At 41.7% G+C, this 21,588-nt stretch overlaps 1 protein-coding gene across 1 annotated transcript in view; it reads right to left on the bottom strand.

The window, feature by feature from the left end:
- The window catches only part of ITGB3 (integrin subunit beta 3), a 51,405-nt gene that overhangs the window by 18,995 nt on the left and 10,822 nt on the right, over positions 1 to 21,588 (bottom strand). Inside the window, exons 3-10 of the mRNA XM_073004160.2 lie at positions 14,389 to 14,578; positions 12,458 to 12,710; positions 7,563 to 7,734; positions 6,974 to 7,135; positions 4,588 to 4,683; positions 3,656 to 3,745; positions 2,650 to 2,784; positions 145 to 574 (exon numbers count right to left, since the gene is read on the bottom strand). Of these exons, the coding sequence (XP_072860261.2) occupies positions 145 to 574; positions 2,650 to 2,784; positions 3,656 to 3,745; positions 4,588 to 4,683; positions 6,974 to 7,135; positions 7,563 to 7,734; positions 12,458 to 12,710; positions 14,389 to 14,578 (1,528 nt within the window). The remainder of the gene's footprint in view (positions 1 to 144; positions 575 to 2,649; positions 2,785 to 3,655; positions 3,746 to 4,587; positions 4,684 to 6,973; positions 7,136 to 7,562; positions 7,735 to 12,457; positions 12,711 to 14,388; positions 14,579 to 21,588) is intronic.

The following is a 21,588-nucleotide window of genomic DNA, read 5'->3' as shown; positions in this document are numbered from 1 at the left end:
TTCTCTGTGAGTCTCTGCGCTTCTACTGCATAGCAAAAAAAAAAAAAATTTTTTTACCAGACATTCAAAACTCTGCAACACTTATTCAGATTTCAAAAGCCCACTCCGACACTGCATCTACCCACGCTGGCAGATTCCACTCACCAGAACAGAGTTCTCCTTTGAAGCGGACACAGGAGAAGTCGTCGCATTCACAGTACTTGCCGGAAATCTTGCCAAAGTCACTGCTGTAGCAAACACACTGGCCGCAGATACATTCGCCCCGCTGGCTGCAGAGGGAGAGCCCCCCAGATGGGCTGCAGTTGTCCTGCTGGGAGGGGCTGTACTCCTCCTCTGAACACTCACAGTGGGAGCCCAGCCGGCCTGGATGGCAGCGGCACATGCCGCATTCAAAGGTGCCGTTGCCATGGCTACAGAGGTTGCTGTCAGGCTGGGCATACTGCTGGCACCGACAGTCGCAGTCAAAGTTCACCAAGACTGTCAGGCTGTCCTCAAAGCCCACTGGCTTGATGGTGAAAGACTTTTGCTGTTCCTGGGGGCAGCCACGAGCCTTTGCCTCAATGCTGAAACTCACCTGGGAAGGGCAACACAGGCAGAACTGTTTACACTACAACTTAATGGAACAAGCTAAAAAAAAAGGATCAAACTCACACTTAAAATAATCTTATCCCCTCTTTCTCCTCTCTCAGTTTCTATATCTCTGTTTCTATATGTATGGTGTTTCCTTACTGTAAAATTCATCTTCCTCCTGTAAGAAATCATGTAGCAGTCTTTGGATGTGATCAGATAGGGAAATGGCTTGCATTTTGGTTGGGTGCAAGCTGTTTCCTGGCAATCATGTAACACACTAGGGATCACAAACGAGCCTGATCCTCATCTATGCCCAAGCAGGACCTTTTTGATCCAGCAACAGGGACATTCTTTTTTGGGGGGCCGAGCTGTAGTAATCTCCATGTAGATGGAAAGGTCACTTTAACGGAGATTACCTCCAGCAAAGGGACCCTTTCCAGCATGAGTAGACATGGTCTAGAGGGGCGAGGTATAAATTTAATAAATAAATAAATTAAAAAAAAATGATCAGACATGACACTTCCCCAAAGAAACGAGGAATAGGCTGTGTGGTTCCCCAAGAGTACACAAATGTGACACCTTTTGTTGGGCCACTAAAAAAATTAAATAGCCAGCTTTCATGAAAATCAACTTCCTCAGACTAAGCACACCTCTTTCACAAATAATGCAAAAAAATTGTAGACAAGAGTCCAAAAATGGATGATCGATGCCTGTGAGAGATGATCCAGGTCTTCTTGAGGCTGGGCCTCTAGTGTCTCTGCAGCAAAGCTTGGGATTTTACACCCCTCCTCTTGAGACCAAAAGGCTGCCAATGGCCGCGTGATGGCCCCCTCCCACATACTCTCACATGGCTTGCTTAAAACATATTTAAAAAAGAAGACAAAAATGTTGTGGCACCTTAACAACTGCTATATTTTAATGTGAGCTTTCATGAACAAGTTCACTTCTTCAGACCATATGTAAAAGACTGATAAAATTTCTTTTAGCTGTGGGAGTCGGGGGAAACAGGACACAAAGACCTAGACCGAGATACTTCCTTGCTGTCTGATCGCACCTTATATTTTTCTAACATAGATTAATGTTAGTGCAGCGGCACTGCTCAGGTACTCACAACGATCACACACTTTTTCAGGAAAACATTGAAACTATATCATTTTGAATCAAAAGATTATCATCATTTTTGAAAATTAGGGACTTCTGATGTTAAACATATGTGCATAGTCATTTGAGCATGAGATGTCATAACAGCCATGTTATGCCCTTTTATAGACACACCAAATAAATACAAACTGTCAACTAATAATATGGAAAGACAGAGATGCTGCTCTGCACTGCAAGACAGATTTTCTCTAATCAAGCAAGTATTTTCTTGAAAACATGCACAGGCACATACCAGGTTCCATGCTGTAATGAATGCATTAAACATACACTGCTGTTGAAAACTTTACACAAACATCTTCTGCAAGGCCTTTTCTGAGAGTTCTCTCCAGACCAGAGCATGAGAAAAAAATGTATGGACTACAATTTCCAGGAACTTCCAGCCAGCATGGCATGTAGTTATGTTGGCTAGGGCCTTCTAGGAGTTATAATCCAAAAAAATAAAGTTTTCCACTCCCCAGTCTCTAGACTAGAGATGGGCATGAATCAGTTCATGCTAGGTCATCTCAAATTGTAGCAGGAGTGTATGCTTCCCTCCTCTGCCTCCTCCAGCAGCTTCCCACTCAGATGAGGAGGTGGAGCAGAGACTCCTGCAGCGCAGCCTTCAAGTGGGAGGCTAATGGAGGAGGTGGTGCAGGGAAGCACACAGTCACACAGCAAGACAGTCACACAACGAGAAGATAGGCAGCATGCGCCGGCTCATGAGTGGGGGAGTCAATCAGGGCTTCTGGGGGTGTGTGTGTGTGGCACCTATGGTGTTGCACTGACAACTGGAGACAGCCCAGCACAAAGCAATATACCCATCTCTACTCTAGACTATAGATACAATTGCTCTGAATCTTTTAAGACTATTGTGGTTAGCCATTTCATCCCAGTTTTCCACAACTCTTACTGCCTTATAGCCGCATCTCTGCAACCTACCGTATCTCCAATCTTAAGGCCCACACAGGACTTAACTCCAGGAATGACTTCGTTATCTAGGCAGGTGGCATTGAATGAAAGGGACAATTCCTCTGGCAAATTGCGTACTTCCAGTTCAATCTTGGAACGAATTTTCTGAAAAGGGGCAAGAATGCAAGAAGATCTGAAACTCAAGCCAGAGAGGATTTTTTTCAATAAAATATATAGCCTGTCTGTCTGTCTAATTACATAGAATATTTATATAGGTGTACACAGGGATTCATCATGAATGTCAAAGCTGTGCTCAACAAGAAGCAATAAAGAAGAAGAAAACAGCAAGGAGAAAACTTTTAATTAAAGAAACAGAAGTCCCACAAGCCTCAATATGACTTTACCAGACTACAGAGGACAAAGTGTTAACAACTTGTTTTTACCTACCTACCTACCTGACTGACTGACTGACTGACTGACTGACTAACTAACTAACTAACTAACTGTTCCAAATCTGGAATAAAATTTGAAGAGAAAAGTACAGGAAACACTAGAATGCAACTGTCAGTTATGTTGTTTGGCTGCTGTACAAAGAAAGTGAATAAAGGATCGCAATTCTCAGCTAAACTACAAATGTTTGTTTGCTATCCAAGGTGACTTAAAATCTATGCTCCTGAGGAGCATTATAATATTTCCAACATTTTAGGGAGTTATTATTTCCTTTGTAATGTCTTTCATTTCTTAGTTGTTCCACTTTATAATAATGCTGTCTATAGTTTGATAGCTGAAACCTCTGGGTCAGGTCCCCTGGTGTATGGAGTAATAGCATTATTTATCTGAATTACTAATATGAAAAAATATAGCATATAATAAAATATGTCTGCATTTTCAGATGCACCTCATCTGCAAATACAGACAGTGGTTTTGCCTAAGAACACATTTGGCACTTGTGTCTAGAATTTTGGGGTTCCAGATGATTACTTAAGTTGTTTCTGTGATCAGGACAGCCTTGCTGATAACATAGTTATGTACTCACCCCATAGGAATCCAAAATCAGCTGCAAAACATTGCTGGAGTCTTTTGACAGGGTTCCTACTGTAGTTCCAGGAAGTAGTTCACTGTAATTCTGCAAAAGAAAATAGTGCCAGTTCTAGTAAATGGACCAACAGAAATCACGTAACTCTCAGATACGCAAGTAATGAGTGTTTTCCCCCTAAATGTAACAATCTATAAAGTGGGTAGTATATATAGTGAAATTGTTATTTCTCTTTTATGTTATTTTCAATTTTTTATTTAGGGAATTAAAGGAAGGAAGGAAGGAAGGAAGGAAGGAAGGAAGGAAGGAAGGAAGGACTCACTTTTCAGACAGGGGCATGCAGCTTTCAGACTTGTACAACTTACTGTGTGTTTGTATGTTTGTTTGTTTGTTTGTATGCTGCCTTCCTCCCAACAGGGATCCAAGGTAGCTCATAACAATTAAAGTTATACAATAATCAACCGTTTTAAAATATTATAGAGACACATTAAAAAGCAATTCAACGTGCATCAATATTAAAATCAAGATTAAAGCCAATTTAAAAACACAATTAAACACATGATAAAATCTCTATGTTTAACAACTGTAGAATCCCTGTTACTCTTATTGCTTAAAAGCTTGCCTGAAGAAGACAACCTCAAGAACTATATAATTGGACACTAGTGCCAAATATACAAATCTAGAAATGTGTCCAAAGATTTGTTCTGGGCGTTGCAACTGAATGGAACTCAACAGTGCTTTTGCACAATTACTTTCAGTTTTCTTCATTACAGCAGTACGATGTAGGGTAATCTTGCTGCTGTTCTTGTCAAACAACATCCTGGACAGCCTATTGCAAATCTTTTCTTCACTCCTGATTTAGAGAGTTTCTTTCATGTTGCCTCTTTCTACACCATCACAACCATACTCAAAGCTCAATGAAGACTTCTTACCTGATACAGCCCCACGATAGAATGAGTCACAGCAAAAATCAAGTTAATGTTTTTCTGAGATAGTTTGTCCGTCAACAGGCCAAGAGATGGGTAATCCTTGGGAAGGAAAGGAAGATAGAGAAATGTCTTATTTCTTATTGGGTGGTGGTGGGGAGAAAACAACATTGTGGAGATGGGAGAAATGGATATATGTTTGTTTATTATTTATTTATGCTATTGCTTTATCCGGTTTTTCTTCAAAAGCTTTCAAAGTAGCTGAGAACAGTCGGTTAAAAAAACAACTTGACCATGATCACAAAACTAACCATTAGGGACAGAATGCTTGGATTTTTGGACTCTCACTCCCAGAATTCTACCCTGAGGGATCATCAGTGAATTCTGGTTGTCCGAAACAATCTCCAAATCCCATCCCTGCTAATGATATTTCCACAGATCTCACTTACATAGATATACAGAAACCAGATAGCAGCACTCCGTTGGTGGCATTGCCAAGGGGCAGAATTATACAGGCCCAAATGTATTCAGCAATAGAGATTATTACAAGCAGGGAGCAGGCTTGACCTTCATTCCAGTACTGCCTTTGAGAATGCATTCCTTTATGATCTCCCACATCAGTTAATGGATGCTGTTCATCCCATGGGGAGCAGGGTGCCTTCTGCCACTGACCAATATGGTTCTAGCTTCAGTGATCGAATGGGTATCATGTGTCCCACATTCAGGATTTGTGTTGGACCTCAGATAAGCAGGAGACACGCTGCCTTGCCTCAACAGTGTCTTCATTCCCATCTTTTCAATGAGAAGTCAGTAGCAGATGCTGATGTTGCCTGTCACAGCATACAGTTTCTTGTTGCCCTGCCTGTCATTAAAGTTGTTGACACAGAGGGCAAAAGGACAAGGCACTACAGGACCAGCCTTAGCTCTCTAACTAATGCTCACCAGGACAGAAAAGGTGCTGCGACAAATGGTTTGGGAGCAGATCCTGCACCATGAAAAGGTGGGGAGTTCTGAAAAGGGCAGTGAGTGGAGAAAGGAGTAATCCGTTTTTAATTTTCTAAATCTGCCTGAGAAATCTTAGAGGCCTTCATCAAGTGGGGAAATAATTCAAGTCAGGTGAAAGTGGAGGTAAGCCATGTTCTACATGAGCTTTGTGGCACACTGGTCAAGTTGCAGGACTGCAGTCAAAAAGCAAAGCAAAAGCTGCTTATATACCGCCCCATAGCGCTTCAAGCACTCTCCGGGCGGTTTACAATTTAATTATGCAGGCTACACATTGCCCCCCCCAGCGAGCTGGGTACTCATTTTACCGACCTCGGAAGGATAGAAGGCTGAGTCAACCCAGAGCCGGCTACCTGGGATTTGAACCCCAGGTCGTGAGCAGTTTTAGCTGCAGTACAGCGGTTTAACCACTGCGCCACGAGGCTCTCAAGGCGTCAAGACTCTGCTCATGACCTGAGTTCAGTCCCGATGGGCTCCGGTAGCCAGCTCAAGGTTGACTTAGCCTTCCATCCTTCTGAGGTAGGTAAACTGAGTACACAGCTTGCCGCGGGGAGGAGGGATTGTGTAGCCTGCATAACTAAATTGAAAGCCACCCAGAGAGTGCTTTAAGCACTATGGGGTGGTATATAAGCAGCACACCTGGCATGGCTTCTTACAGCAGAAGAGGGCTGCTTTGGAGAGCCTGGAGCTGAGTTTGGCACTCCTTGGATCCCATCAGAGGCTTTCTCTTCTGCTGGCACACACTGCTGAAATTCAGTGCATGCTTGGTTTAGAAGCACTTCCAGGTTTTTCCTTCTTTGGTTGATTTTTGCCATTTCTGGGCTTAGTGTGGCCTGCAATTAGTGCATGGAATGGATAATTCATCCCCTATGTGGCCTATTGAAATTTAGTGATGGAGGCCAAGGGGCCAAAAACAAACAAACCAAAAAAAACCAAAAAAAGGCCAGTGGTTCAATGTGACTTCCAGGTCCCATGCTGGCCATCTCTGTTCTACAAAAGCAGGAACAACTTTTTGTCGCTCCTCCTACAAACGTACTGGGCCAATACGGAAAATGCTACACTTCTAATGTGGAGGTTCCAAGGTTAAACGAACGAACGAACGAACAAACAAACAAACGAACGAACGAACGAACGAACGAACAAACAAACAAACAAACAAACAAACAAACAAACAAACAAACAAACAAGTAAGTAAGTAAGTAAGTAAGTAAATAAATAAATAAATAAATAAATAAATAAATAAATAAATAAATAAATAAATAAATAAATAAATAATGAGCTATTCAGAATACATTATGTTTTCTGGTGATTGCCTAAATGGAATGGAAGTCATTCTGTCAGTTCTAATGGCATTGTCCCCATAACTGATGCAATCCTGCCCAGTCTTTACCAATGTAGTAGAAGCTTCATAGAAGTTGTTGCTGTCCATGTGACAATGCCCATCATTGGGGATCACAATCCCTGCCAGTCTTCCATCTAAAGCAATATGTGTCTTGGCATCGGTTGTGAAGACAAGTAAGTGAGAGGCATCTGGTCTCCAGCCAATCTTGTCCTGTTTCAAAAAATAAAAAGCAGATGTCTAGTCTTCATCATACCCACACAAAAGTAAGACTCAGAAAAAAGCACCCCGTGGCAGAGATTCAGCTTCAGTGAGTGCAAATGAGTTGTCTTTAAGGCTCCAATTAAACAGTCAAACTGATAAAGAAATGGATTTTTCAAACCAAGGCTGTCCCCAGGAGATTCTGGATACCTGTAGTGGAAAATCCAACTGGCAACTTTCCATAGCTCCGGAGAGCTACTTTTATTTTTTGACATCCTATACGGTAGATATTTGTGGGATTCTGAGAATTATATTCCCCAAAAGTAACTTTCTGAGCTATGCATTCTTCTGCATACTGGTTGAAGTAAGGCATGCATAACCTACTGAGAAGATCTTCTTAGGCTAAAGGCAAATCCAAGAAGCATGGGTGGATTCTTACATCACAGACAGTAGCTTGGATGATGGCATCAAACCCTCCCTCTGGAGCATCACGGTTCCTTGAAACACTCTGCTTCTTCACTTCCTCATTGAAGCGCTGCACCTCGTCTGTAAGTGCCAGGACATGCTTGTAGCCAAACATCGGCAAGCAGTGGTTATCTGGTGGTTTCAAGCTGGAAGGCACGAGAAGAAGCTTTTTATTTATTAAATTTATAGGCCAGGCTTTCTTTAGTGAGCACAAGGGGGCACACATGGTTCCCTTTTCTCTTCTCCCCCTTAATTTTCATAACAGACTGTAAATATTAGAGACCTTCAAGTGGGGAAGAAATTCAAGTCAGGTGAAAGTGGATGTAAACTATGTTCTGCACACAACACCTGCTCAACTATGGAAGGTAGGTTAGTCTGAGAGATGTGACTGGACCAAAGTCATCTAGCACAGCTCATGGTTGAGTAGGCGTTTTAATTCAGGTCTCCTGAGTCTAGTCAATACTGTAACCACTATCAATGGTCCCCAACCTTTTTGACACCAGGGACCGGTTTAGTTGAAAACCATTCTCCCAAGGACCGGGGAGGGGGTACTTGTTATGCAGCAAGTTGTTGGAGGATAGCTTTGAATCAAGCTCATAAAGGAAATGGCAAGCAGGAGCAGGAGGTGAGCTGCAATTGAAGCTCCACCTCCTGTTAGATCAGCAGCGGCATTAGAACCTAATAGGAGTGCGCTGACAGGAGGCGGAGCTTTACTCGCCACTCACCTCCTGCTCGCCACTCATCTGTCCTGGCAGCCCGTTCTTTCCAAAGCCACGGACCAGTACTGGTCCACAGCCCAGGGGTTGGGGATTCCTGCACTATATGATACAGATAGGCAATGAACTGGGCACCTGTGGGCCTAACTGAAATTAATATACTGTACTCAGTCATTCCCCAGTGTCACTGTCCTCCTTTTAGTATGGACCTCAGTTGCTTTTTCTTGAGCTGAGACAAAGGATTTTATAAATCTACTCCTAGGTGTTGATATGACGGCTGAGCAATCTGGTAATGTCAGAAGGAGAAATGAAGTTCACTCAGATGGAAATCTGAGGAGATGGCTAGGTGAATGTGCAGGCTGGTTTTACTCTGTCCCAGGTGAGGAAGTGAGGGACAAGTGAAGCAATGGAGCTGGGCCTCAATGCTATGAATCTATCACTCTCCCACTCCTTTTTGAGGGGGAGAGCTTTGGAGGCACAGTGGGAACTGGACTCCTGCCATTGTGGAGTTAGGAAGGAAGGAAGGAAGGAAGGAAGGAAGGAAGGAAGGAAGGAAGGAAGGAAGGAAGGAAGGAAGGAAGGAAGGAAGGAAGGAAGGAAGATTTTGTATTGCCTACTGCCAGCACATTTTCCGGGAAGCAATTGTAAAGCAAAGGATGCTGGGAATGCATCCCTCTAATTACTTCTAATTTTCCACCAGAACTGTGTGGAGACCCAAATTTGCACACGCAAAGTTCTGGCCACGGGGTGGGAGGCAAGACTAACTGCGGCTGTGCAGCAGCAATACAGTGCTGTGCAGCTGCACACACATGCAGTTTAGAGGGAACATTGGTTGCCTCTTATAAATTCACTACTCTACAAGAAAACAGAAATGAAAAAGTGGCCTCCTTAAATTTCATACTATCTGAACCACAAACCAATTAGTATCACATATTGCATTGACTTAGCCTTCATAATGCAGCCACATTATCCTCAGTCCTTCACCATTAATTAATTAGTTAGTTAGTTATGTACCATTAATTAATTATGTAGGTTGTAGAAACAAGTGAACCTGTTCAAGATTGACAATAAATCACTAATTTTTCTTGGCCTTGGAAACATGAGACCTGACACCATATTCACTTTCCTACATCATATTCCATGAGAGACAACATTTCAAAAATGGCCATCTGAAGCATAAGTACTCAATTAGATTTTTGGGGAAACTCCATTTAGGACAACTGGCATGCCAAAGATAATTCAATAGTTAGAATTTCTGTACATCTGCTGAAGTACTGTAAAGATCAAATCATCTTTATTTTAAAAGACCTTTGCTGAAAATTAGTTATCTAAGCAGAAGAGGGCTGCTTTGGTGAGCCTGGAGCTGAGTTAGGATTGAGCTAGGATGTAGCTCATTTTCACATTTGCAGTTTATCATATCAGAGACTTTGAGCACCATTTGCACAACCCTATTGCTGACTCTTGCCAACAAAAGAGTAGGCAGAAGAGGATTCAAAAGTCTAGATAGACTTGAGCTTGTGTTCATTGAGCCCTCAAATGTGATATAATGATACTACACTGGTTGATTTGTAAGCTAAAGGCATATAGCCAGGAATTCCACAGTAGCAGTGGAGTAAGGATACACTAAGGGAAACACTGCCAGCACTAAGTAGACAAAACCAAATTACTGTTAAGGTTGTCTGAATATTTTCCCATTTCAGTTCTGTGAACAGAAATAGCGCTTTGGGAAAGACAGCAAACTATTTCCCGAGGGAGTGAAAAATCTGTTAATGTTTGCCATTATAAAGAATTTTTATTACTAAAAATAAACTAGTTGGTACCTCTTAGTTCTTCTTTTTCTCTTGTTAATTTTTTAAAAATTTTCTATTTTGAGAGTAACCTCAATCAATCAAGTATCTTGGGGTAATCATGATGATGTCACGCATCCTCATGTGAGATTGGCTACATGACATCACTGAGGGCATCAACTGAAACTGAAGGCAATGCTTCCTGCGTCCATCATCAATTGATGTCACTCTCCACAGATGAACACAAATTGTCTCCTTTTATTTACTCATTCAAAGCCTTTTTTAAAAAAACCCACCCCACCCATGTTGGCTAGATAGCCCAATGGGTTAGGTATCTGGCTGCATAGCCAGAGGTTCCCCACTGTTCCTCCTGTGAGTAGAGCCATTCCAGGGTGCCCCCAGAAGGAAACCGTAAGCTACTTCTGAGTATTTGCTACCTGGAAAACAGAATTTACTTGAGTGCACATTATGATTATTATTATTAGCTGAAAAGACTAGAATAAAAGTCTGCAAAAATCAACAATGCATCCTCCTCAAAGATCACAGAAAAGCAAAAGCTTTTTCATACTGCCAGAAATACAGGTAAAATGCACAGCATTCAGGTAGGTAAAAAGAGGTTGCCTAAACCATTCAAATTAAAAGGCGTTAGTGAAATAAAGGAAAAAAAGCTACCAGGCAAAGCCCACTGTCATCAGACACTCCACTATAAATAAGCCTATAAACACTCTTTCAACAATTGTACTGTTCTCCTTGAGAAAATGTACTGTTCTCCAATTGTTTATGTGACAATTATCTCCAGTGTTTTTTTTATGTGAAAATTGTGATGCACAAGATAGCTGGCTATTTGAAATGCAGTTGTCTGAAAGCAGCCAGTTGCACAGTGTGTGTGAAGTGGTTTCCTGTAGAACTGCTTGGAAATATTCATCACGCCAGCATAAAACCACATAGGAATTTTAGGAGATTGTCAAAAACCATATGGAAAGCAATTTCACACAAACCAAAAGCCCTGTGCAGCTGTACTCATGCAGCTTCAAGAAACAACCAGGCTGAAATGTGTACCCAAAGCGTTGACAGAGGGTGTTTCCAGATAAAGTTTTTATTGTGAAATTCCCTGCCTCGTTCACTGGGTTCTCATGGGGAAAGGAGGAGTCCAGAGGACACAGCCTCCCATTGGTAACTAGTATTTTCTCACTGCTTCTGCAATATTTTCACCTACCTTAAAAAACCATAGAGTGAAGGAAGGACAATACCTGCCCAGTGCCTTTTCATTGGCTGTTCTAGGAGCTCTTTATCTGAAAACCTTCTTAAAGACCCGATGTGCTGGCGTGGCTATGAATACAATTGCTTTAAAAGCATTGACATTAAAAACAGGTAAGGTTTAACAGCTTCCATCTTGAACTTTAACCAGCTAAATCAAGAATACTGGTTTACAGAACAATCACTGTTGCTGATTAACATCAGCAGTGCTGAACATTATTGCTGATGTATCTCTTAAGTAGGGATAAAAAGAATTTGGTTGGGTTCATTGTTCTGGATGAAGGCATCTGTTTCACACCTCCCTAGATTTGTTCCAAGATGAAGCACATCTTACTTTCAAAACCTACACATGTGGGGGTGCCTGTGGAAGAAACAAAATAGGCTGGATAGTTCAGTGAGTTGGGTACCTGGCTTACAGCCAGAGGGTGGGAGTTCAACTTCCCACTGTGCCTCCCAGCAGAAGAGCCAGACTCTGTAGCCTGGGGCAAACTGCACAGCTCCAGGGTGTCCTGGGATGATGAGAAAGGTATACCATTTCTGAGTACTCTATGCCTAGAAAATGCTTTGCCATGTCAGAATCAGCTTGGTGTTGCACAATTAAATTAAGTTTTAAAATGAAATTATGGTGCATTGGGGAAACATTGAAGTATGTTCACCAGTCTATGCCCACATTTTTAAAAAGCAGACAGCTAATAAAGCATAAAAATTGACAAATATACACTTATTTGTTTCAGCCAATTGGGGAAACACATACAAAAATACAAATGATTTTAAATGCCTCCCCCCAATACAAAAATTCCTTTGCAGAAAGCAAAGTCTCGCAATCTGATATGAATCAAGAACAGGATGAGAATGCAGGTGGAATTCAGAGAAATGGAGTGAAACTAAGACTTGAGAGATTTTAACATATTAATTCTTAATTGAAGCAAAGGCGGCAAGCAAAAGAACACCCACATACCCCATTCCTGATTTTCCTCCATTTTCACTGTGATGCCTCAAAAAGTGAGGAAGGAATAAAGATATGAACCCTCCAAATTCTAGATTGCAAAGTTTTTTAAAAAAAGAAATGCATCACAATCAACTTTGCTTCCTCTGGAGTGAGAACTTACTCATAGCATGGATTTGTTAAGGCTTCTGGAGGGGAAATATACATGTAAGGGGACAGGGGCTTGTCAACGAAGGCGCCAAAGCCAATCCTCAGGTTGCTGGTCACTTTGCGCATTTCCATGGCTAGTCTGGTGCCTAAGTTCTGGATATTGCGGAGGTCATCCTTCATGGAATTAGACAAGTCCATCAGATAGTAGATATCCACAGGGTAGTCCTCCACCTGACGCACTTGCACTGAGAATGTTTGGGAGTCATCTGAAATGTTAATATGTGGGTTAGTCGTGAGGAGATGGGCAGTTGCCCTCAGAAATTCAAGGCCAGAGTCTCTCTCTCTCTCTCTCTAAATGTTGGGTTAAACATTTCACACTGACATAGGCCTGCAATGACAGAAGCTGACACACATTTGCCTATGTCCCCTGAGGACAATTTATGGACTTGGATGACCGGCACTTGAGCTGACATTCAAGCTTATATATTCACCCCACAGCTTTACTGTGAGAGTTACTTTAAAAGCAGTTATGTGTTCCAGTAGAACACACTTACTCCCAGTAAAGTGTCGCTGTTTTGGTTTTTATGTATGTTTTTTAAAAGTTATTCATTAAATTATTTCTTACGCTTCAGATACTTTTCATATCTATGTTTGAAAAAGGCACCTTTACATATCACCTAACTGGCAATACTCAAAATGGGTTTACAAATATGAAAGAAAACACAGAATCATAGAATAACTGACTTGGAAGGGCCATTGGGTCCAAACCCCCTACTCAGTGCAGGAATTCAGATCAAAGCAGATCTGATAAAGGGTTGCCTCGGAATGCCTCCAGAACATGGAACCTGAATAAAATATGATCACTATCTTTACAAGAAAAAAACTAGCTGAATAGTATCCCTATATTAAAATATTAATATGTTAGAAGCTATAAAATGTAAGCAATAAAAAACAAAGATAGAAATACATATAAAAAACTGAATGCCTGTTCGATCAGGAATGACTTTGCCTGGTGTGTAAATGCTGCCAATGAAGATGTAAGATGGATCTCTCATAGAAAGGCATTCCATAAATAGTAGTCACTATTCAGAAGGCTCTTTCTCTGCCAGCTACTCTCTGCATTAGTATGGTTGCAGCACGCACAGAAACCTTCTGAAGATTATTTTAGTGGTATTCCATCATATAGACTGATCCTACACTGTTTGGAGCTTTGGCACCAACACCTTGAATCAAAGGTTCTGGACCCTCTTCAAATGTAACCCCACACATAACACATTGCAATAATCCCAGTGGGAGGTTTGTTTCCTTCCCCAACCAACAAAAGTAATAAGTCAAAAGCAAACCCTAGATTCATGTGCTTAGTTTATCACACTGAAAGCAGGAGCATTAAAGTAGCAGACATTAGCAATGCATGCTGCCTGCTCATGGCAGGCCAAGGTTCCTACATATCCTTGGATTGTTGTGTGATGTGAATGTGCCCACTGATTATCCTACAGGCCAGTATAACCTTCTCTAACTGAAGTGCCCCTTCACAGTCTCATATAGAGGCTACTTTCCAAATCCTTGTACTTGACATCTGTTTAACTGAAGATGGTGGGAATGCAGGTGGAGGCCTTCTAGAGTTAACATGTTGGTACCATAGAGCTATGCTTATGAACATCTCTACCGGCTTATACGGAAGGATAGATATACAGCATGTCAACAGACTAAATAATCAAGCATTCATTCATTCATTCATTCATTCATTCATTCATTCATTCATTCATTCATTCATTCATTCATTCATTCATTCATTCAACTTCTATACTGCCAGATAAATACAAGGCACTACTATGGGTGGTTAACAATGAAATAATATAACTATAATAGATGAAATACAATAAAGTAAGTCAAATCAATAACATAAAGTAAACCAGTCAGTCGACCAAATATATTTTTCCTTACCTGGCCTCAGATGGAGCTCAATCTTCTGTGGGGTCATTTGAGTGATTTCATCCCCTGACCCTTTGTCACTAAGGGGCCTCGCTTCTAGGAGGTGAGTGCTGCTGACTGGATATTCAATCTGTTTAACTGGACAGCCATTTTTAACTAGATTATCCTTTAGGTCACAGCGAGAGAATCCTGGTTGCAAGTCCTGTGGGAAAGAGAAAGAATGGAGAAGACCAGCAGTAAGATAGAAGAATTCTCACATCAGCAATCCAGCCATCTTGGTCTTTCTGTCAATAAGTACAGTGGGGTCTTGACTTGAGAACTTAATCCGTATTGGAAGGCGGTTCTCAAGTCAAAAAGTCTGTAGGTCAAGTCTCCATTGACCTACAGTGCATTGAAAACCGATTAATCCCGTAACAGGCCGTTTTTGTTCCATTTTGGTTTTTTTCTGGTCTGTAAGTCAAATCTCAGGCTGCAAGTCAAACCTAAATTTTGCGGCCAGAGAAGTCTGTAACTCAAAAAGTCTGTAAGTCAAGCCGTCTGTAAGTCAAGGGTCCACTGTAACTTCTAAAATGAGAGGTGCTATGAGAGGGGGAGTCAGAGGGACTCCGTCTTCCTGGAAACTATATTCCTGCACCATTCCTCCTGATTGATATTGCTTAAGAACATAAGCAGGACAAGCTAAAGCAGAGCAAACGTTGTTTATGGTCTGATATCGCTATGAAAACATATGATTTAGTTACAAATTGCCTGGATTACTGCAATCCATTTTGTGTGGGGCTGCCTTTGAAGTGTGTTCAACTATAGTCCAGGGAGGCATAGGACACTACGACTCCCTGATGGAAAATTCCCAGCAGCCTCACTAAATTATATATGCCTGCCTCAGTTTCTTTGGGAGGAACCATGAACAGTTAAATGGGTATGAATATGTAGTGTAATCATAACGTGTATGTGTGCATCATAGTCTTAAATATAACCCATCCTTATTAGCTTGATTGTAGCCAGACTTGTGGTTTTAATTTTTTTTTTGCATCTGCCAGTTTTTAAATTTTTTAACCACTCTCTGAAACTGAAGGCAGAGTTCTACCTTCATCAAAACTATGGACAAACTCCATCAGTAAGAAGTATTTCAATTATTGTGGACAAAATAAAACTTCTCAAATAGGAAAATGACACAATAATTATGTACATACAATGGTCATAGCTTCTGCAAAGTTTTTTTTAAGCCTAAGCTGGTCTCCTGCACCTCACTAACCCCTAAAAAACTGCCAGGAAATCCGGCTTTTCTTAGAATCAAAAGTTCCTTAACTCTATACAGTGTGATATTTTGTCACCAACTGTGAAAGCTCATGGGGCAGGGAGAACCAACCAGCCCTCAAAGTCTTATCATTTCCTCCAGTATGTAAACGGCAGGAACACTGCAGCCCTCCCCACCCCACAAAAAGAGGACCTAAAAGGGAACTAGAGTGCAGCAAGGGTAACACTATGTGAGGAAGGCAAAAGGGAGACATAACGGAAAGGAAACAAATGATCAACATGAGACAAAGATAATTTTGTGTTTCCTCAGGAAAAAATGCACCCAGGTTTTATCTTTTATTTTTCTAGAATACATGAGGTTGGGATTGCCATCTACTGTTTTCAGTGACCTGACACCTCTGTGCCTTCATTTGCAACATAATACTTTTCCTCCAAGCTGAATGAAGGCAGTTTTTAAAAGATTTTAAAGCAGTGTCCCAAACTTGAAGTCGCAACCCCCTTTTATAATAGCCAAGTAATCTGTGACCCCCCCAACATTTGCATAAAAACATTTTAATGGGGTAAAGTCATCCCTTCTCAGAAGGTAGAGCCTTCTTTCTCCCTGCAAAGGGCTTGTTTCTCATGTAAACACATATATGTTAACTTATTGCAAAAGAAGTTAAAAGTATTATCCGGCTTATTGGCTGAATATGGCATTTTTGACTCTAAATGTGGTGAGATAGTCAGTCCCTCTGCAGTCACTGCAACATGGTGAGGTTCTCTGTGATGAAATCCAGAAACAAAATTCTGAAACACTAAAAATTGCCAAGCTGAGATTCTACCTAGATGAAATGGAAAGGACATCAGCTAATGCCATTCAGGGCTACACATACACACTCATAGGGAGACATGCGCATGAAAAAAAAACTTTAAATATCCAGCCTTATTTAGCAAAAATACAGTAGGGTCTTGACTTAAGAACGGCTTGAGTTAAGAACATTTTGACTTAAGAACCACTCTCATAGGAAAATATTGACTTGACTTAAGTACTTAGATTTGAGTTAAGAACTGAAAAAAAAACCACGTGGGAGGCAGGGAAAGTGCAAAATTTGAACTTTCAGTTAACTGTTGGCCAGTGAAAAGGGTGCCTGTCTGCTTCCTCACTCCTCCCAGCGTTTAGAGAGTGGACTGGGAGACAGTCTTCGGACTGCCTGGTACTGTACTGCCTGGACTGTATTTTCCTTGCCTTCCCTGAACCTTTCTTGACCTAAGAAAAAAAGAAACAAAATATCCCCCTCTAGTGGTTGAAGGCGGAATAGCAGCTTCCCATTAGTTTCTATGGACGGAAAAGAGCAGATACGGATCAAATGGTTTTCAATGCATTCCTATGGGAAATGCAGATTTGACTTGAGAACTTTTTGACTTGAGAACCGCCTTCCAATACGGATTAAGTTCTCAAGTCAAGACCCCACTGTAAATAAAAGTGAGACAGAAAGGTACTAAATCTGTCCAAAATTCCCAGCCAGCATTCTGCTCTCTCTTTCCCTGGAAGAGCCAATGTTACACTGTTCTAATCTAGCACAGTGAGTCACTACATATGTGTGTTGCTCAGTTTTGGGAAAACCTAGCTGTAACAGCAAATAGTATATTGTGCTGACATAGAAAGCTAGGAGTCATGATTTATGACTATGCACAACATCCCTGCATAAGCCACTAAGAACTCGAGTATCTGCTGCTCCTCACTCTAAGTTCAGCCGGGCAAAACACAAAACTGAACACAGTCAGATGGCACTTAGAGAGCCTGTTCCTAAAACATTCAATATTTGTGAGTTTTTGTGGGAAAGGCATGAGTGGACTGAAGATGGGTGTACTCAGGCAGACCTTTCTCCTTTCCCCTCTCTCTTCTGGTAACTGAGGAGGGGGTGACTGTAAAACTTCCTTAGGATGGGATGGGGCACTGGCAGACTGGATTTGGGGTGAGAATAGAAGGTGCTTCTGCTGTGCTTAAGGAAACTTCTGGCTAGCCATAGTATTAGTGTTCAGTTTTATGGCTTCAGCATTTTACCCTGAAGCTCCTGAATCTAAGTTCTGCCAAGCAGAGCAGTGTCACCAAACTTTTCTCTAACCCAATTATTTCCACAAGTTAAAACTGTTCCATGAGGGAATCATTTGCACTAAGTAACCCTGGGGCATGTCCTCTCTCTCTCTCTCTCACACACACACACACACACACACACACGGACTTGTAAATTAATTATCTCCACTACTGTCTCCAAAATATGTTAATAGTACCCTTGATTTATGTTCTACAACTGGAGAAGATTTATTTTATGACAGGTAACCAGGGAAGGGGGAAATGCAGAGACCTAGTCCCCTCTCCATTCTGTTCAGATTCATAGATATATATTGGGTGCCTCTATGCCAGACCTGAGCAAAGTGCGGCCCGAGGGCCACATACAGCCCGCGAGCCGCTCCTGTCCGGCCCGCGGACAGTTTTGAACATCAAAAGCATTTATAGCTTTTGTCTAAAGTTGATCAGTTGCTTATCTTTAGCATACCGCAAAAAACCTCTTTAGTATTTGTGAAGATTAACACGTTTAAAATAACAACAACAATAACATCATTGTTTCATTTTATTTTAAAGTAAAGTTGGTTCGGCCCCAGAACACAGTTCAGATTTTTCATGTACCCCCCATAGAAATTAATTGCCCACCCCTGCTCTATGCAGAAGAGACAGAAGCAAATGGAGGGTTCTGGGATAGAGCTAACACACAGAGGGGAATTGAGGTCCCCAGGGAGGGAAAACTCTCATTTGTTAAATTAAAATAACACTTCAGAAGACAAACCTTGTAACAAACTTTGCTTTGAGTGACTCGCCTTTTGGCAAGAAGCAAGAGCCTGCTCCTCCTTCGCTAATTGTTACATCCATTCAGTAAACAGAGCTCTGGGCCCAGTAGAGAAAATATTGCCATTTTTGGAAACTTTCCTCAGGGGTAGGCAAAACAGTCCTGTAGTCATAGCTGCTGTCTAGGAACACGGATAAAATGCTGAGGCAACTGTGGGATTGTGGAGAAGTGACGTATTGCCCTGAGCCAGTCTTTTTTCTTTCTTTCTTTTTTCTCCCAGTCACATTATATACAAGACTGGCAAGCATGTTTTGGCATGAGGCCTTGCGGTACAGCCCTCACACTCCCACAATGATCTCCTTTAAGGAACAGCCAGTGATATATGAGGCCCAAGCCTTGAGATACACAACAGAGGCAAATACTTCAGATTAATCAGAGAAGAACTATGGGAATCCTGGGCTTTCTAGTTAATCTATTTATTTACATTCCCTGTAACTCTATCCCTAGCTGTAGAAGGAATGCTGACCTCTTGTGAAAAAAATGTATTGGTTAATTACATGTGGGATTCTCACAGGACTATTTTTCACTGAGATAGAAAACTGTGCCTGGGTTGTGACATTTCAAACTGCAGGTGAGGGCTTGTACGATTTTATGTACATCTGTACAAAACATCTAGAAAATTAACTTCAGGAGGAAAGTGTCAAGTCTAACTTTCCCCCTTCGTCTGCTGCACAAGGACAGGGATTTTTTGTTCCTTTGTTCCCCCTTCAGTCATGTGAGCCCCACCTACAGTTGGAAGTCGTCCAGCTCCAGATAACGGCAGTTAATTGAGAAATTAGCCCCAGTGTGAAGCACAGCATTGAACCTGACACTAGGAGCACAAATCCCCAAATGGGATTACAGACCGCCAGAATGGGGACAGATCTAACTTTTCCTTTAGTGGCCACTTGGTCTACAGAAATGGCAGGCAAAACTGTAAGTGTTGTCACTTGTTCCTCAAGTTTAGGGTATCAGCTGGCATCTCAGGATGAGCAGAACAAAAGGAACAGGCAGTTTTATTTTTGTTTCAGGTGGCTTTAAGCCTGGGGAGCCAGGTTCAACCACTTCCAGCTGACACCAGGGCTCACTGGCTCAGTGTGAATGTATATATGCTACAGTTGTGCAATGTTGGTGTGCCAATAAGCCAGGAGTAAGAGAAGGGGATTAGTGAGTGTTAACACTTGGACTCTTTGTGTGCTTTGAACCAAAGCAGGAAGTAAGAGTACTACTGGTGATATTCATTAGGTTTTTGTATCATGCATGTGTACACACTTTTGCAACTACCTGACAACCCTAAGGTAAAGGTTCCCCTTGACATTTTTAGTCCAGTCGTGTCCGACTCAAGGGGGCGGTGCTCATCCCATTTTCAAGCCGTAGAGCCAGCGCTTGTCCGAAGACAGTTTCCCTTGTCACATGGCCAGCGTGACTAGGGAACGCCTTTTTTACCTTCCCACCGAGGTGGTACCTATTTATCTACTCGCATTTGCATACTTTTGAACTGCTAGGTTGGCGAGGAGCTGGGACAAAGCGACGGGAGCTCACTCAGTTGCGTGGATTTGATCTTACGACTGCTGGTCTTCTGACCCTGCAGCACAGGCTTCTGCGGTTTAGCCCGCAGCGCCACCACGTCCCTATTCCTGACAACCCTACTTGCTACTAATAATCGCTATACCTGAAACTGCTTTGAAAGGAGCAGGGGCAAGTAAGTTGGTTTCAAGTCCTTGTTTCAGTGTGTGGCCCCACATTTGAAATATGAAACAAAGAAAAAGGTGCTGTGCTCACCTTGCTTGCCTAAGCAGCCAAAAGTTTCAAAGGCAAAGCAGTGATCTGTATTTGGAAGGAGGTCACTTGAGACTGGCTATTTCCTATTTGTAGTATTTGAGTTTATTAACAAATATGTCAGCTGTGCGCAGGTGGGGATGTACAGCTTAAACATCCATGCTAAACCCTAATAATATCTACATCAGATCAGCAAAAGCAGAAAGTTGCCACTGCCACCACCACCACCAAATACTGTTAGCTTATTGGATCCAAATTAAATCCACTTATTTATTTATTTAAAACTTGTACTCTGCCCATTTAGTAGACAAGCCACTACTTTGGGCATCTTCCAAAAAAGAAAAAAAACAACATAACTATGTGACATAAATAATGATAAAAAGCATATAAAAAGAAAAAAATAGATTCCCAATGTTTATATATATTATCCAGCCAGCAATATGCTTGGCCAACCTCCAGATGAATGATGTATCATATTCTCACACACACACACACACACACAAACACACACACACACACACACACACACACAATCTTTGTGTTTCCTCATTTACAAACTCCTACCCCATCTAATGTGACTCGAGAAAAGCAACTTACTTCCAAGTGAAACGTACATTGGGTTACAGCTTTAAGATTAAATTGTCGAGTCCCAGGATAGACAGTACAATTCTGGGTACTGCTAGTCCCTGCCACCTTTGTTTTTAGACAATGGCCAAAATCATCTTACCTAAACATCTTAGCATAGCAGACATGGTACAACCTTTGGAGGCAAATTGACCCAAGTTAAGAAGCCACTATGGACATATCAGTTGCGTACTAAGTTGCATGACTCATGCAAAGGAGAATACCTCTGTTGGTTTCTTGGGGCAATTTACCTCTAGGAGTTCTACCATTTTCATAGCTACATAAGAGGATTTTCGCCAGTAAACAACTACAGTCCCTTCCTTTGCCAACCAGTCAGCAAACACAGCGGCATTCACATTTTCTGTTTTCAGGGCTAACTTTCATACTACGTAGTTTGTCTGATCAGGAGCCCTCCTGCATATTGGCCAATAAACACCAGATATATTGTATGAGGATTCTGAGACAGGTCCTAGGGTTGTTTTTCAAATCATTTGAGACATAATCAGTCATGCCTGCTCAGCCTCACTGTCAGATGGCATGAATGGAAAATGCACTCTAGAACAGCCTTGGGGAAATTCCTTACCAGTGGGGATGAACTGCACCATAGGTTAGTGGGCAATACCTACCACTTACTTTGCATGCAGAATGCACCAGGTTCAATCCCTGGCATCACCAGATAAGACTGGCAAGG

The sequence above is a fragment of the Pogona vitticeps genome, chromosome 6 (assembly GCF_051106095.1).
Source record: "Pogona vitticeps strain Pit_001003342236 chromosome 6, PviZW2.1, whole genome shotgun sequence".
Taxonomy (NCBI): domain Eukaryota; kingdom Metazoa; phylum Chordata; class Lepidosauria; order Squamata; family Agamidae; genus Pogona; species Pogona vitticeps.
This window is presented reverse-complemented; position numbering and strand designations above follow the sequence as displayed.